The sequence below is a fragment of the Passer domesticus genome, chromosome 2 (assembly GCF_036417665.1).
Source record: "Passer domesticus isolate bPasDom1 chromosome 2, bPasDom1.hap1, whole genome shotgun sequence".
Classification (NCBI taxonomy): Eukaryota; Metazoa; Chordata; class Aves; order Passeriformes; family Passeridae; genus Passer; species Passer domesticus.
In genome coordinates, this window is record NC_087475.1 from 15139668 (window position 1) to 15157736 (window position 18069).

At 44.3% G+C, this 18069-nt stretch overlaps 2 protein-coding genes across 7 annotated transcripts in view; one reads left to right on the forward strand and one right to left on the reverse strand.

The window, feature by feature from the left end:
• The first annotated feature begins 8557 nt into the window (after positions 1-8557).
• Positions 8558-10957, forward strand: KLHL34 (kelch like family member 34). Its single transcript, XM_064411268.1, has one exon. It carries the CDS (start codon positions 8937-8939, stop codon positions 10722-10724), a length of 1788 nt encoding a protein of 595 aa, XP_064267338.1. The 5' UTR covers positions 8558-8936; the 3' UTR covers positions 10725-10957.
• Positions 10958-11906: 949 nt separating this feature from the next.
• CNKSR2 (connector enhancer of kinase suppressor of Ras 2) overlaps positions 11907-18069 on the reverse strand; it is a 205561-nt gene continuing 199398 nt past the window's right edge. For all 6 annotated transcript variants that reach the window (XM_064407495.1, XM_064407493.1, XM_064407492.1 and 3 more), the window contains 2 exons: positions 17702-17898; positions 11907-14796 (listed from right to left, as the gene is read on the reverse strand). In XM_064407495.1, the coding sequence (XP_064263565.1) occupies positions 14581-14796; positions 17702-17898 (413 nt within the window). In that variant the 3' untranslated portion in view covers positions 11907-14580. The remainder of the gene's footprint in view (positions 14797-17701; positions 17899-18069) is intronic.

The window sequence follows — 18069 nt, forward strand, 5'->3', positions numbered from 1 at the left end:
GGGTCTGAGCTTTAAAATGGCCTTTTTTCTAACAGGACCACTGGGAGCTGATTATACCCTGAATATCAGGTGAGAAAGCTGGCATATAAGGTTGAAAAATTGAGCTGAGACAGCCTCGTGAGCTTCTCTGTGCTAAGAAAGTTGTTTCTGCTTGTTCCAGAGTTGCTGACAAAATTTCTATTGGCTTTGAAGGAACCAAAACCAGTCTCTATTTCCATAAAAGTCTGTAAACTTTGGGCTGAAAACACTTATTCAACCACAAGGTTCATTTGAAGAAAATTGCAAAACATAGCTCCCTGCAGAAGATCTGTTAGACTTCTAAGAGTAATTTTGTATCATCAAAGGCAAATAAAGCTGCTTGGGGAAAAACAGACAGGTGACTTGTATGGCTTTCATATTCTGTTTATACTTTCAACTTACAGCCTCTAAATCACAGTCAGGAGTAGCAGAAATATCAGGGTGTGCAGTTTGATTGCACAGACTGTTTATTTTACGTGTACAGCTGGTGTGTGTCAAAAGTGAGTGGATATGGCTATTTCAAGGTATGTCCTGAACTTGAGTGTTTTCTTTCCAGACACTGCAATCTTCAAACCCTGGAAATTATGTTATGGTGCTGATGCTGGGAAGTACGGGAGAATTTACCCAATACAATAAATTTTTTTAGAAGTTTTGGCTTAGCTGGTGTAATGAAGTGCTATACCAGCAGTGCACAGTATCTGTCTGTATAATGATGGGCTGAAACTCTGCCTCCAGTCTAATTTGTGAAGTTAATATTTTGACTTTTCTTTTGGTGTTTTTTGTTTGTTTGTTTGTTTGTTTGTTTGTTTGTTTTTTGCCAGGGCTGTGGGCATATTCATATGTTACTGTGAGCTAAGTGAAGGTGCAGGCTGAGAGATTATCTACTGCTCTACACATATAAACTGAATCACCTTTTGAAATCAGGTTTCTTTTGACCACATTTGTCATTTTCACAGTGCAATTCAAGAAATTTTCTTTGTGGTAACTTGCTTGTTGGACCATGGTTCAGCAAAGAGGAAGACTGGCAGAGGACAAAAGGTAGGGAAGCCATAGTCACACCCTTCCAGTATGGTCAAGCTGGCCTAAATCACTGTATTACTGTCCTAGAATGACCTCCAGAAAATATTAATTATGTCATTACTTGTAATTTTTTAAAAATTGAGGCATATATATTTATTGTTATTCTCTTCCTCCTTTCAATGCTAGGCTATGGAATTGACATGATTGTGTGGTAGCTCCATTTAACCACATTTCTCACTGAGCCTCAGCTCTCATTAGCATCCTCCCCTTGGACATGACTCTGTTGGGATCAGAGGAGGTTCCTTGACATCAGCACTGCTTTCTTAAACGAAGGAGGAAGGTGCAAATGGCTTTTTCTGTGTGAGGACTAAGAATTTTCTGGCAGAAGTGGCATCCCGCTGAACTGTATTCCCACCCTCACCCCCAAAGCCACAGTTTGTTTCCTGCAGGAGGAGCTTTGCCAGCCCAGCCCAGCCCACACCTCTGGCTGACCAGCATTCCTGGGGAGGAATGCCTGCCCTGGGGCACTGCTGGCTGCCCCGGCAAGGCTGGAGTGGCTTCCAAGGGCTGCTGACTCACAGTGTCAGACATTCTGCTGAGATTCTGCTGAGAGACACCACCCGTGGTTCTGCAGAGAGATATCACCTGCCTGAAGAGATGGGCCACCTGGAAGACCAATGGGCCAGTAAGTCTTTGCGGTATTGGCAAGGTGTGTTACTCACAGACATTTCAAAGTTTGAGTTTTGCCCCAAAGAGTTTTAGGTCCATCTGTCCTCTTCACCTGCTTTTTCTTCACTTGTCTATGGTTTCCTTTCTTGGAAAGGAAAAGGTTTCCTCTTGACAGAAGAACTAACATAGAGCAATGATTTTCCCGCTTGAGGCAAAATGCAAAGGTCCCCTGAAAACTCTGCTGTTGTACCAGGAAGATGCTGCTGCACTGGTGCACACTGCTGGGGCTTGGCATGAGAGGTCACTCCCTTCAAGAGTCACTTATGTCAATCCCACATGAGACCAAAATAAACTTACTGAATATAGAACAACTGTTTTGGGCATACCGTGTGTTTTTTCTGTGCAGGCAAACCTTTGCACTCCCATGATGGAGTCAATATTTGCATTGTTTGCATTGTTCCTGTCATAAGAACTCTAAATTAAAATTAATAAAAGTGAGCTCGTAGTACATTGGTTCTTGGAGAGTGCCTTGGAGATGAGGGTTTTGGCTCACTGCTATCCACAGTTTATGGCATGCCCAGGTGGCACCAGGGAAAGAGGGAAGATAACTGAAATCCTGCATGGTCTGCTGGGACACTGGCCTGGGCAAGAAAATATGGCATACACAGTTTCTGTAACTACCCTAGGAATTTTCTTCAGGAATGGAATTTAGAGACTATGTCTGGTGTGGAGGAGTTGTGTCTCTCCCATTTTGGTGAGCAGGGCCACCAGTACCTTATGCCACTATAGACTGGCTCTGAGATCAGCCTGACAAGCGATCAGAGAGGCTTGCTAGTCACACACCAGTCAGTAACTCATGAAGATTAGGAGGGTAATGAACACATCCCATCAGTGCCTTTGTCATGCTCCAGTATGGCTTTATTCAGTCAGGAGCCATTGAGGGAAAAAAGCCCTCTAGACACCTGGGGGTTTGTCATCCATCCTTCATCCTTTGGCATGTGCAGTTTATTCCAGCTGCACTTCACCCATGGGTGCTCTCCCACTCTCAAACCTGAGAGCTTGTGAATAAATGGAAAAGGATCAGCATGGGCAGGTGCAATCCTTTCAGTGCCAAGGATAAGCCTGAGACTTACACAACATGGAAGGACCAAGTCCAACTCACTGTGATGTGGTGGTGCTGCTGACAGAGATCACAACAATGATGACAATAGTGTACAGACTTCAGGAACACTTCCAGTGACCAGCTGAGTGTATACATCAGGACCTCATTGTCCCATGCAGCAACAGCAGCTGATTGCACTGTAACCTTTACTTTGCTCACCAACAGTCCATGTCTTGGACAACATTTGCATGAATGTTAGGAAATCAAAGATGATGGTAGAGCTGAATCCTAATAGCTTATGTGAAAAGCACCTTGGTGCAGCTTTACTTCAGCACTGCAGCTTTGTTCATCTCTGTGTTGTCCCTGTACAGGAAAATGTCAGTTTTCTCCTCTGTGGTCTCAGAGCACTGGTTGTGCCTTACATCTCTATCCCTATAAAAATTCATCCTCTTTCTACAAGTAAATGCATTCAAAGATGATTGAACTGTGGGAGGCTAGTCCCCATGTCCTTATCCTTTTCTTGGACCTGAGGCGTGTATCCCAGTTGTAGGAGCTTTGTGCTGGATGCATTTATCTCCATGGAGATCAGGCCAGGGTGAGTGGGCTGTGTGCAGAGCAGGGCAGAAGGGAGAGCCCAGCTCTCCTGCCATGAGTGGTCACACAGCCCAAGCTGCAGCTGTTGCCACTACATGAATCCAAGCAGACAAGGCTTGGGAACACGGCTCAACCAGCCCCAAGGTCTTTGGGAGGCAGGAATGCCACACAGGGGTCAGAAATGTTCTTTTTATAGCAGAGGGGCTTCCATACGTGCAGAAGGGACCCATGAGCAGAGCAGCTTCAGCTAGGGCTGTACATACCCATGCTGTGCAACGTCAGCAGCCAGAGGTGTCTGTGGGATCCCTGAGCTGGATGCAGAGGGAAGATCCCCCTGGGCAGGGGTGCAGGTCCCTCTCTGCCCCAGCAGCAGCACAGGAAGCACTGCTTGCCCAGGGGTGAAAGCCAGGCCTCAGTGCAGAGCATTTCTGGTGCCACCTGGCCATCACAGGAGCAGATGAACCCCACGCAGCCCTCCACCCTCAGCTGTGAGGTGCTGTGAAAGCTATTAGTGCATCTGCTCTGAAATGGGCTCATTAAAATACACATTCTCCTTCATTATCCTGTGGCAGCAGTGCCTGACTCATCCCACTGCAGTTGCTCTGGAATGGGAACCCAGGTTTAAAATTTTCTAACTCGTTTTTTATTCACCAGGGAAGCTCATGTCTAACCCACTGAGATGGCAGTGAAAGCTAGAACAGCTTCTGTCTTCATGGGAGGCAAACGAAACCTGAAAAAACAGAGAGGAAATAAGTGAGGCACTGCTGATTGAAAGTCTGTTATTTTCTGTTTCCTTTCACAATTTGACACAGGATGCTTTCTTGCACAGGTGTAGCTTGTGCTGGAGTCACCCAGCTGGGACTGGCCACTCCCAGCCCAGGTGTGCCACTGGTGTTTCCTCCTCTTTTTCCACAGAACACAGAAGAGTGCCACGCAGCCATGGCTTAGCAGCTGTGGTCCTGCAGCAAACTGGGGTCCCTGTTCTGGCTCCTGACCCTACTAAACCTCTTTTCTCCCCAAAGCTTTTGTTGCTAGCACTGTCCCCAGACACAGACCCCCCTGAGGTGGCCATGGATGGATACAGGGTGCTGGGGGTGTGCAGAACTTCTCTGACAGGCTGGGGGAGGCACTGCCCTGTGCTGCCTTCCTGCTGCCCCAGCTCACAGGGACAGTGGCCTGTGGGCACCACTGGGACAGTGCTTAAAGCCACAGGCAGCCCCAGCCTCCCCTGCCAGAATGGAACCCTCACAGCCTCAGCCCACCTCATGCAAGCTGGGAACCTTCTCTTTTGCTTTTATACACAGACATGATCTCACCAGACACTGCATGAAAATTCCTCCCTCTTACTGTTTTGCTCTTAAGGACTGCTTTCCTGGGCTAAACATCCTTTGCTTTAAATAGATGTGCTGACCCAAATACTACTGTGAATGTTTATTCAAGGATGAAGAACAGACTGTAGTCCAAAGATTTTTACAAGACAACTTAAATCAATATGATCTTTTTGATTAGCACTTCTAGGAAACCTGTATGGCTATACTCATTACTTGGCTCATTTTGCTGTTATTTGTTCATGCAGTACATTATCAAGCATCTGAAATATTTAATCTGTTGTCTTCTGGACTGCACTAATTTCTTTTGGAACAAAATGTAGCCTCGTAATCCTCTGCTGTGGGTTTTTATAACAAATATTTTACAGTAAGCCACTTGTTAGTAATGAGCTTAGTATCACTTGCACAACTCTTTTTATAATCTTTCCCCTTAAAAAAAAATTGGCAACATTTAAAATAACAATTCAATTGTTTATTAACCGATGGCCGACTTGAAATATTAAAGTGAGCATGGCATTGCAACTTGGGCCATTTTTCAATTTTGTATAGCAAAAAACCTGCATGTGTGGAAGCCAACATTTTTCACAGCACACATCTGAATGTTTTTTTTATTTCAGACTGCCTACTGTAATAGAGCAATCACTTCAACAGAAAATATGCTGAAAGCCTGAATTCTAAATCTAATTTAAAGTCTAAATGATGCACATGATTAAAAATGTATTATCTATTCCAAACAAATCAGCATCATTGAAACACTAATATTTCCCTAATTTTAAGCATCATCTAGTGAGTGAAACATTAGATCTGATCTTCCAAATTATACCCAAGGAAAATAAGATCCTGGTTTGACTGCATCCCACTTAGTGCTAGGTCTCATGCTGGGATTTGTAAGTCAGCTGTTTAGTCACCGTCTGTTCTCTTCCTAATGGATGTTAAATATTCTTCCAGAGGTGCTGGAGACCTGAGCTTCTGCAGGAAGATAATTTGTTTGTTGACAAAGGAGGGTCTTGGCTGAGCAGGCTCCCTAGTTAGACAAGGCTAACTGCCTGGAAGTGAAGCAAGGAAAAACCTCATTTTGATAATGATATTTTTTTTTAATCACTCCAGAGCAAGGGACTGGAAAGGATGTGATTTTATTTCAATTATAAGCCAAAGAAAAAAAAATCTCCAGGCAAATAAACAGCTTTATAAGGATTATGATTCTTACTACTTCCATTAGCTGGCTTGCCATGAAGATGAAGTAGGTCTGAGAGAAAATAGCACAGCAAATCTGCATACAATTATGGGACCTTCTTACCTGGCACTGGTGTTAAATCAGTTCAGTTCAGTCAGTGTCAGCAGCTGACCTGTACAAACAGCCACCCATGGATGGAAGTCATTGGGAGAGCAAGTGATGCACACCTGGTTGGGTTAACATGGAATCACTCTGGGCACAGGCAGGGATGCTCAACTGAACCTGGCTTGGCCTCTCTGAAATGACAGAGCTTGTGGCTGGAGCTGTGCTGGTACTTTACACTTTCCAGCCAAACTGGTGCTGGGGGTGAGGAAAAGGCACATTGCCTTTGACTGGAATGCATCACTTGGGAGGCAGGAGTGCCATATGGGGGTCAGAAATAATTCCTTGGCTGCTGCTGGCAACAGCCTCAGCTGGCCAAGCCATGCATTTGACCTCTTTCTGGTACATGTGGATCTGGGGAGGTGGGACTGATTTGTGTTCTTGGTCCCAGCTACCCTGTGGTACCAGCACAGCCCTTCAGCAGCCTGGTCCTGTGGTTCTGTGCACGGGGTCTCTCCTGTGCTGCCTCCCCAGCCCCTCCAGCCAGTGCTCACCTCTGCTGTGCTACATCTGCTTGGGAGTCACCAGTCAGGGAGGCTGACAACCTGGCCTGGGCCTCAGAGGCCCCTCTGCTGTTCTGGTTTTGGGTTTTTCTCCCTGTGCATCACTTCTGGCTGTGTCAGAGCAGTTTTGGCAGCACAGCCCAAGGGCTGGTGGAGGACAAGGACTGCTGTCTCACACCTCAGGCTCCAGGGAAATTGTGGTGTGCAGTGCCCACCTGCTGTTTCAAAACAGGGGAGATTTATCTGCACCTTGTGTTATAGAAATCTGGTACCTGGTGGGGTTTAACTGGGGAAAGCAGCATCTCCAGGAGTGGGAGCATTTAAGGCCTGGTCCCTCATCACCAGGACTCATGACTGCTGAGGGGTGACAGAGGTACCTGGCCTTTGGTCACTACTTCCAAAACAGGAGAAGTATCAAAACTGAAGCTTGGAATCGACTGCACAGTTTCACTAACACCTGAAATACCTTAGAGTTGTCCCAACTTGGACATTGGCAAAACTGCTGGGAAAAAGAAACAAGCATCCCTTTTCTCCTTCATCCCTACTGCCCATACATGTTGTGTGGCCAGCAAAGGGCAAGATCTTTTAGCAAGATCCTGATTTGTGGTCCATAATGTCATGATGGAAAGTGGATTCAAGCAGGAAATCAATTTTAACAGCTATATAGCAAAAAAAAAAAAAAAAAAAAAAAAAAAAAAAAAAAAAAAAAGTTTTTGGAGTCCTTCCCCACAAACAGAGCAGAGCGTGTGTAGGTATCAGTCTGTTTAGCAAGACAGTTTAAGCTCACTGGGACAGTCACACAGCATGCACAGTCCATATTAGGATCCAGTCAGCTCCAAACACTGCTCAGCTACAGAGGTAAGCCAGAATTTAATGACATCACATAAATAAGTATAAACAAATACAGTAAAAAGGCTTTACCTTGGGCTTAAGCAAAAAGTGAAATTTTCCAGTCCTGTGGGATCCTTCTCTGCTCCCAAGTCTGCTGGCTCACAGTGCAGCAAAATGATCAGGCATTTATCAACCCTGGCAAGGTCAGCAAGTCCTGAGGGTGTTTGATTTGGAAAGAAAGGTGTCGGGAGGAGATTCCTGAACACCTTCACCCAGAGTTACGCAGGAAAAAAAAAAGAAGAAATAAAAGCAAGCTTTAAGAGGTAAGAATGTGTAGCCTGCCCAGAGCTGCTATTCCTGGTAGAAATTAGACCCTGAAGTGCCCAGGTGAAAATCAGGGATAATCCCTGTATAAGTGCTTCTAATTGGGACAAACTGAAAGTGAGAAAGTTGAGCAAGACAGCGCTGGCCCACCCCTGGGGGCTCCGGGTTTGTTCCCAGCTGGTAACTGAGAGCACAATTATGCAAAGCCTCCTCTATAAACAGAATTTGGTTTATTATGGCCGAACTGGGGGAATCTATTTTTGTCACCACTTTGTGCGAATGTGTTACCCTTGTGATTTCCAGCCAGGTCATTCCAAGTCAGCTGCTTTGGCTGTGGCTGCCACTGGAAGCTCCTCTGCCTGCCCAGTCCCTGGCCCCATTTCTCGCCCGCCCGGGGCTGGCTCCCAGGCGAGGGGGACGAGGGGATGAGCCTGTGGCTATTCTGGTAGCTGTGAGCTACGGAGGGGTCACGTGAAGCAGAGAGCCAGAAATGCATGTCAAATCGAACCAGTGACTAATCACGGTATTTTGGTTGTCTTAGTGGCTGCCGGGGAAAGATTTATGGGCTCAGAAAATCTTCCCGTAATAATCCCTGGGTGCTGATTTGATCTCCGGCTGAGGCCTCCCAGGACCGCGCGGAAAGAGGACGGAAAGGGGGCTGCTGTCCCAGGGCGGTGACGTCTGAACTGATCCGAGTTCAAAATACAAACAAGAGGAGAAAAGTCGGCGCTCTCTTCTCGCCCGTGTCTGCTCAGAGCCACGCGCTGGCAGCCAGAGAGGATCCCCTTGGTCTGCCCGAGCAGCAAGAGGGCTTGGGGGCGACGGCTGAGCAGACACCAAGGGCCATTTACTGGGACCGTCACCTAGCTCCCTCATCTGTCACCTGATGGCCAGCCAGGCAAGTGCTCGGCACAGCTGTGGACCCTTCATCCCTGCACAGCTTGTGGAGGCAAGAAAAGTAAGCATACTACAGCTGATACACATTCAGCTATTTTCTCTATAAAGGAATGAATTGAATTCACTACAAATCTACTAACTGTCCCCATATGTCAGGCAAGAGACTGACTTGGTTTTTTTTGGGTTGGGCTTTTCTCTAACAGCTGGAAGTCTGCTGGGCATTCAAGTAATGGCTGTTGAGTAAGGCAGCTGTTTCAATATCTAATTGCATTTTAGCTCTAATAGCTCAAGGGAAAAGCATTGCATTGTCTGCCATGAGCTACTTCCTGTCCTACTGCAAAGCACACTGCACCGCCGTGCTCGCCCAGTACCAGAGCCTGAGATCAGAGGGCTTTCTCTGTGACATTTTGCTGAAAGTGAAAGAAAACGAGTTTCCTGCACACAAGTCCTTGTTGGCATGCTCCAGCGACTACTTCCGAGCCATGTTCAAAAGTTATACCCAAGAGTCTAAAGCCAGTGTCATTCACCTACAAGTTGTCTCACCCACTGGGCTCCAGCACATCCTGGATTTCATTTACACATCCTTGCTGCCCCTTTCCTTTGAAAGCCTGGAGGATACCCTGGAAGCTGCAAGCTACTTGCAAGTGACTGATGCTATTGCCTTGTGCAATCAGTACTTAGTTAACAATCTTTCCTTGGAAAACTGCTGCTACTCTGCCAATGTGGCCAGGAGGTTCTACCTGCCAGATGCCTTAGCAGCTGCAGAAAAATACATTATCAAAAATGTCTGGAAGCTGCTGGACTTGGATTTGTCAGGACTTCTTGAGCTGAACTTCAGGTCTTTGCTAACAGTGATTCAATCACCAGATCTCCCCATGGTGGAAGAATGCCGCCTGTTGAATCTTGTCCTGTTGTGGCTGAAGCAGGATAAATCCAGGTTGGATCATGCAAGCAGCCTTTTAGAGCACATAAGATATGGTCTCATCCCAGTGGAAGAGCTGAGAAAAACCTACACACAGTCAGAAGTGTCCCTCTCAGCAGGTATTAAGTGCATGATCATAAAAGCAATAAATTACCACACATCTGTATTCAAACAGCCTGTCCTGCAGGATAAGTCCACCACACTGAGGAACCAGAAAACTCGGATCATTCTGCTGGGGGGAGGCACAGCAAGCGAGGGACTTGTCACCGATGTGGTGGCCTTTGATGTTTACAATCACAAATGGAGAACCCTCACGCAGCTGCAGGACAGGGTGCAGAACCACGGCGTGTGTGTGGTGGGGAACTTCCTCTATGTCCTGGGAGGGGAAATACAAAGTGGTACCCTGGGTGACGCTAAAATTGGAAAGACCTTATTGGTTACAAACAAAGTCCATCGGTATGATCCAAGATTTAACACATGGACCCAAATCACGGGCATGCTGGAAAAGAGATGCCAGTTTTCTTGCTGTGTCCTAGGCAAGGATATTTTTGCCATTGGTGGAAGGGGTGAGGACGGGTCGCTGCATTCATCTGTGGAAGTCTATGACATCAGCAGGGATAGATGGACCAAGACCAGGGAACTGCCATGCAGGATACATGGTCATGCCAGTGCTGTTTGCAAGAACACCATATACATCTCTGGGGGCAAGTACTCGGCCCCAGCCAGCACAAGCAGTGACGTTTATTCTCTGAGCTCACTTGAAGGGCAGTGGGTGAAACGTGCCCCAATGAGCATTGCTCGGTTTGGGCATCAGATGGCAACAATCAGGGGATCCATTTTCACCTTTCTGGGACTATATGAACCTTTCTCTGAAATAGAAAGGTATGACCCGGATCAAAACCAATGGACTCGGTTGAAACCACTGATCTACGATCGATTCTCCTACGGCCTGGCAGTGGTAGAGGAAACAGCTCTTCTTATTGGGGGAAAGAAATGGCAAAACTCGCTGGAGGTGTCCACACAAGACGTGGTTGGCTATGACATCGACAACGATGGCTGGGAAGAGATCTGCAAGGCCCCTCTGCCGTGGTGTGGGCTTCAGTGCGCCGTGCTCCAGCTCTCCGAGGTGGCCGAGGAGCAGGACAGCGACAGCCACCAGAAGAAGCTGCCCAACTGCTGAGCTCCCATGCCGAGGAATATCCATCCCAGGAGATGAGCGAGCACGATGGTCCTGGAGAAGAAGAAAATTGCAGTGGCCCTGAATGTGAAAGTGGAAGCTTTGCTTGGATAAGCCAAATGCTTGGTGGAAACAGGCAAAAAAATCTGGCTCCAACACAGGAAACACATCGAGGATTTGTAAAGCTGGAAGCTGATCTCACTGAGCAAGGATGTAGCAAGTAGCATGCTTCGAGGTGATGAGTGAGAATTGTAATCCTTGACTTTTGGATAATACCTAGATAGCAATTAGTAGGTGTTGCAAGTGGGATTTTTCATATATTAAAAAATATAATCCGTCTTTTCTGTTTTCTTAATCAGAGGTAATTTTCCTAGCTGGTAAGTGCTATCGAGTTTTTATGCTATGGCTAAGCAAAAGGAAAGAGAGCTGTATAGAGCTGTATAAAGACTAGAAAATTGATGCCTACAAGAATTAGTAGCAAGTATTGCCAAGGAAAAGGTATTATTTGATATACTACTTATTAGGCAAGAATGTCTTAGCTAACCAGCATGAAATTACTGGACAGAAAGCATGGACTTTTCACTGCATAGACTCAGCTACAGCTGAAAGTTAAAACAGTGTTTGTCTGATAGAAGCCATTTCTCTCTCAGTGGCCTTTGTTGTAGAACACCTTCCAGATGTTTATTTGGTGTTATTTTAAAGATGCGCACTACTGGTGATGTGCATTTATTTTGTGTCCAAACCCTGTGCTAGCTTAGATGGCCAGAGCTGAGTGGGTATCCTTATCCTTAGCCTCCAAGAAGCTTCCTACAGGAGTAACAGGATGTTACTGATGCCTTGGCATTTACCTTGGCACCACACACTGTTTTATCACACCTGCTCATAAGGGTAAAATGCTTCATTGCTGTTGAACTGCTACACGAGAGAACCCTGCAGTCAAAAAGGGTTTACTTTCATCAAAGAGTACAAAGGGGAGGGAGCTAAGTGAAGGTTTTCAGAAGTCTTTACTCAGTGTCTGCCTACATACAAATCAGCAATAATGTCACTCCCTTTTGGCCACCCTGGCAGCGTTTGAAGTCACACTGGGGCACTTTAAGATTCATGGATATGTGAAATGCAGACAAAATGGTCAGATGCCACAGAATCAGTTTGGTATGGAGTAAAGTGAATCTTGAGCCACAGATGTTAATTTAAAAGCTAAATTTATTGTACTTCATTTTACAGTGTTCCCTTTCTAGGCTGAGAGTTAATACAATAAAAATATATATAGAAGAACATTTAATAGTCTTAAAAGAAGGCAGCACAATGGAGAGGACACAAGTTCTTTGTCACTAGACTAGCTTAAAAAACTGTAATGTTTAATTTTCACCTTTAAAGCAATCAAGCTAACTTTACTAATGTAAAGTGCAGGCAGAATGGCTGTTGCATAGCAACAGATCTAATTCTTCTGAACTGCCTTGGTTTTGACAAGGAATCAACTACACAATGTGCATATACATCCATCAGATATAAAGAGTTTTTCATATGAATATATTTACTTTTGGTCCAGTAAAACAATAGCAAGAGAATCTAAATGCTTGGAACAATAGCACGATCCATTTCAAGTCAAGCATTTTTAAGAGAAATTTACAAAAACCTCACAAATTTAATATACAAGTCAGTACCCATGCAGTAAATAAATGTCCAGTTTATACAAACAATATTCTTCTAATAGTACAAATCTTACACTGCATCCAGAATTCTATACAAATGTTAATACATGATTTGTCATCCAGACAACTTGAATATAGGATTACTGAAAATGGGCTACAGAAAGGCCACTCTTCTGTACAGTTGTGCAAAATCTGCAGAACATTTGCAATCCAAACGCAATAACAAGGTAGAAAATGAGGGCTAGAAAGAGGAAAAGAAAGAAAAAGGGGAGGAAGAGGGAAAAAGGGGAGAGAAAGAAAGGAAAGAAAGAAAGGAAAGAAAGGAAAGGAAAGGAAAGGAAAGGAAAGGAAGGAAGGAAGGAAGGAAGGAAGGAAGGAAGGAAGGAAGGAAGGAAGGAAGGAAGGAAGGAAGGAAGGAAGGAAGGAAGGAAGGAAGGAAGGAAGGAAGGAAGGAAGGAAGGAAGGAAGGAAGGAAGGAAGGAAGGAAGGAAGGAAGGAAGGAAGGAAGGAAGGAAGGAAGGAAGGAAGGAAGGAAGGAAGGAAGGAAGGAAGGAAGGAAGGAAGGAAGGAAGGAAGGAAAAGAAAGAAAGAGAAAGAAAGAAAGAAAGAAAGAAAGAAAGAAAGAAAGAAAGAAAGAAAGAAAGAAAGAAAGAAAGAAAGAAAGAAAGAAAGAAAGAAAGAAAGAAAGTCTGTCCATTCTTTCCTTCATCCCTTCATGGATATAACTGCCAGGAAATATCAGAGTTCATAAAGTTTAAAGTACATTCACTGAGCTGTACAGGCAATAGTCTCAGGTTGGTTAAGAGTACAACTCACTAAAGTATAAAGGAGGCTTTTCCTTTCCACATGAGCATTATTAAATCATGTCATGAGTCCTAACTTACGCAGCAAAATACTGAAGAGCAGCAGAAATATTTTGTCATGCTCTTAACATTTTTCAAAACCAAGTCCATAAAAAGTAAATATATGATTTAAGAGTTCCCTCCCACTTTTATTTCAGGCATGTGCCTGACTCTAAGGAGCTATTTCCCCTCATATTCACTGGGTTGTCTTCAGCAGATAACAAATCTCACGGAAGTTTAAAACATTTTAATTGGCTTGTGAACGCAGCAGAAGCCAGAGACATCCCTTCCCCTTCAAAAGCAAACCAGAGGCCTTTTTACTCCTTGGTTATTTTTCAGGTTCCATGCTCAGTTCTGCTCTCATCACACATTATCCCTGCATACAATACAGCCAAATTTCACAGCTCAGAAAACACATAAGAAACTACTTGAAAAATCCTATTCACTCCTTTTCTATTGTGGGAATCTTCAAAGCATCTCAGATTTGAAGCATTTCATTGGAAACCTTTTCCACTGCTGCTGTTCTGGTCTAAAGAAACGCTGCTACCAATGATGTTGAAAGTCTATATTTTCTCTTTTGCAAAATCTGCACATTATACTGATACCTTCAGTGCAAAAGCTTCATCAATCACAGTACCATGATTTTTTTTTTTTTTTTTTTGGTGAATCAACCTAATGTGATTAAGAGACAACACACAATTCGGTCTTAATTATATTACAAACCAGCATCCCTTTGCACCGGTGGTAAACCTAAGCAACAGGCTTTAAAAAAAGCACAAAGAAATAAGACAAATAAGACCTAACCTTTTGACACTTAAACTCACATTAGTAATTTTTTGTCTGCCGATTTTCACCCTTTTATGTGTTTGACAAAACTGAAACACAGCCACTGTATTACATCTTTTCCCTGTTATTTAAGAAAAATCCTAGAGTTTCTCATGAAATATAAAAATTGGTTTTCTCCCACCACCAAAACAGTACCTGCACTCCAAAAATGCAATGCAATACTGGAATTATATAATATAAAATATCATTGTAAAACTGACCTTTGATAACAAAAGCTTTACAGCATGTGGAACTTCCTGCATGAAGGCCACAGTCTTCCAAAAATGCTTTTAAATCCTTTTCTTCAATAGGTAAAGATCATGTTTTTTAATTCAGAGAAGGTAAACATAAGCAGAGCATTGGTAGCATATAAAATATACTAATCCTCATTAAAGAAGTGGTGTTGTTGACCACTGAAGGTTTCACACAGCTGAGTAACATTAAAATATAATTTACTAGTGCTCTCACATATTGATATAAAAACTACTTTATGCACTTAAGTAAAGGGCTGGGGTGTAGCAAATGGACAAAAAGAGACTTTCATACATGTGTTTCTATGTAAGAGTGAGTGTGTGCTAGCGAGGCTATAAGTGCTTCAACCTCAGACGAGCCATTAACAGAGTCCCTCCGGGGGCTGCTTTCATAGGTGTTCATGAAGAGATCAAGGTACATTTGTTTCCATTCTTGAAAGTCTCTAGACGTCAAGGCTGGATTATCCAGAACTTTATCTATAATGGCTACTTCTCCTTCCCTGGCCTGTGAGAGAAAAGGAACAAGCAAAGAGTTAATGCAAGTGATGAGTCACTGACAAAATCAATCACTGGGTGGAAGCAGAGAATGGAGGGTACAACTCAAGCCTCAGACCCCTGAAAGCACAGGACTATCTGATCTCTGAGCACTCACACACTGGAGCCCTTTGTACAGGGTGTCCCACATTCCCCTGTGGGGCTTGGGCTTCCCTCACTGTGTCCAGAACCCTCAGTAAGAGTTCCTATTCCCCCACCTGCCCCACAAAAAGCAGGCCCTGCCCTCTTTACTATCAGCTGCTTGCATTTCTCAGGATGGGTTTCACACAACAAAGTGCCATCTGTTTGCTCTTGATAGATCAGAAATACTGTGTGGGTGTGTGGGACACAGCACAGCTCCAGCTCCTTACAGGCTTGTCATGGGGGCACCAGAGCTCTGCATTGCAAAGGCTTGTGCAAGAGTCCCATGGGAATGACAGCTCATCCTCACTACAGACTACTGCATGCCACGGGCTGGCTGGCTGCAACCTCTTCTACCACTGATGTGGCAAAGAGAAGGCAGAAGAAGGGAAAATATAACATTGTTGGTGCCTCCTTAATGCACCATGCAGGCAGGGGAAGTGACTGTACCATAAACCCTCTCTGGTGATGGAAACACAGCTAACAAACACCTGAGGTTTCCAGCATTGCTCCTCAGCACAGGAATGGCATGGCCACCAGCAGTAATCTCCCCTCCAACCTCCCTGCAAGGTGGGTTTCACACTCCTCATGGCTAACTCACATTTTCCACGGCCATACTATGAGTATGTTAAATCCTTCTGGGTAGCATGCAAGGGGAAATATGAAGCTGTGTATGATGGGACAGATCAGAGGGGTCAGAGACATCTTCCATAAGCAGTGCTTTCATTGCTGTGCAAACAACATCAAATTAACACTGCCTGCTAGAGTACTCATTTCCAGAAAGAGAGGGCAAGCTGAAAACAAGCTGTGGAAAAGAAACCATGGGAATTCCTGATCACCAGATCTCTGCTTGAGCTGCCATAACTTATTTCTGTGGCTGGTCCCACACCTCTGCACTACCAGCCAGGCGGCTCATACTCAATGACAGCAGAATGATTTTGTGTTATCACAAGATAGAAAGCACAGGGATCTTCATTAATGACTTAGAAGATAGGCTATCAAGAGCCAGAAGCAATTTGGAGGACTGTCTCTGGGTATTATTATGTAGGATAAAATTCAAGGAGAGTTCAGAACATCAGTGCCAACAGGCCAGTGCAATTGGCTGCATTCAGGAAGGAGAAATGACAGGCACTGATAAAAAGAAAGGCTAATTGATTAGGTAACACCAGTAGCTACTGGTTGATACCATTGCCAGTAGTATGGCAGAGGTGGAGCTCTGGGCTGTAATGCAGCCAGTCACAAGTTACCCTGAGGTCCCTGCAAACCAAGCACGTGTCTCTCTACACTGCTCTGTGCAGAAAACATCAATTATCTGCTCCTTGCTGCCATTACATTTTCCGCTATTGGTCTCATGTACATAAGAACGATTTACACCAATCACAGTCCAAACAAGAGTGCTGACAGGCTTAGAAAATATGGCTCATGGACAGAGAACAAAAAAATTGTGTTTGCTTGGTCCAAAGGAAAGAAGTTCCAGAGGAGCACAAAACCAGGCACCTGCTGGATCAAGAGGCTGCACTGTTTTTTGGACTTGCCTGAAGGAAAGCAGTTTCATTTGCAGGAAGGCACTGGTACAATGCCTCTCAGGCATCAATAACCACTAACAAAGAGACAACTGAGCACAGCAGCAGGCTGCTGGTGCTGGCCCACAGCTGAGGTGTGTCCCCCCACTGTGGTACAAACCCACAGCTAGAGTGTGAACCTCCTGCCACCCCAATGAGTGTGAGAGCACTGCGGTTTTGTTTCAGATTCTCATGCTTGTGGAAGTCATGGACAGCTGTGAATGTTGCCCTTTTTTGCCAGCCTTCAATCCTGCAAAGACTCACATACCAAGATAATAATGCAAGTTGCCTTCAAGGAGATGATACAGCACAGAAAGTTAAGCACATGCAGGATTTCTTTTCAGGATGGGAGCACCACAGCATGAAAATAATATTGTCTAAATGCTTCTCTAGGTGATAGAAAACTAAATTAATTAATGTTTATAAAGCCCTCTTTGATGAAAGCTGTTACAAAATGCACTGTACAATTATCTGGTGGCTTAAAATGTGGTAATTTAATATAGTTAACAGGGTCCCTGAGGAAATCCAGCATATTGTTTGCTAAAATCTCTATCAGGGCATAACTGAAACTGCTGTAACAAACAAAGGAAGCTGACAAGGAGGCTAAAAGAGCTGTAGTACATTTAAAATGACCATATAAATTTTCAGATCTATCATTACCACTACTTATTTAATCAATCTTACTGATTAAATACAACAATCCTATCAGTTTACACAGAAAGCAAGCACACAGTTTCCTCCTGGACAAGCACATCAATTAGAAAACAGTCAAGTGTTGCAAGAGATACTGTTCCCTTCTAAAGGCTGGCTTTGTTTAACTTTAGACTTTGGCAATTACAAAGTGAATGTGTTTTGGTAAATCAAAACGTTCAGGAACAAAAAAGGGATTAAGGTTTCCTCCAATAATTTGGTGTCAACTTCTGTTAAACTAGCTAGAGGAGGAGCAGCTGACTGAGATTAAACACAAGAAAATAAAGAAACTAAAACTGATGCCCTCACTTTGACTGCTCTCCCAGGCACATTTTTCCTCCTCTTTTCAAGCAGTGCTTCCCTGTGTCTCCCTTGTTTGCACACTGGGCTCAGCCTGGACTCCAGCTGCACACAATAATCTCTCATTACAATACAGCCCAGTCCAACCCTGGGGCAGGATCTTTCCTCCCTGTTTTATCTCACCTTTAAAGTGCTTTTCAGAATTCGCAGCTGGTGCAGTTTTTCATTGACTACTGGATCGCTACATCTCTTTATAAAAGATTTCTTATACTCCAGCTTAGTGGAAATCCGGTGTTCTCCTAAAGGAGACAGGCTGGCCTGCTCCAAGGCTCTGTACAAATCTTGCAAGGAGTCTGCTGTTTTTTCCTCTATAGTTTCAACTGTAATGAGACAAAGGGGAAAACAAAAAAGGAGGAAGAAATAGAGAAAGCAACAATGTATCATTAATGTGATTACATGAAGACCTATCAAAAACCTCTGCCAAATGTTTAACAGGTTTAACTAGACCATAAAGAGAATATTTCACACCTCCTAAGTTCCAGAAAAGAGCG

Bases quoted from the DNA above. Each gene is read 5' to 3' on its own strand.
- KLHL34 (XM_064411268.1), top strand. From the start codon at position 8,937: ATGAGCTACTTCCTGTCCTACTGCAAAGCACACTGCACCGCCGTGCTC.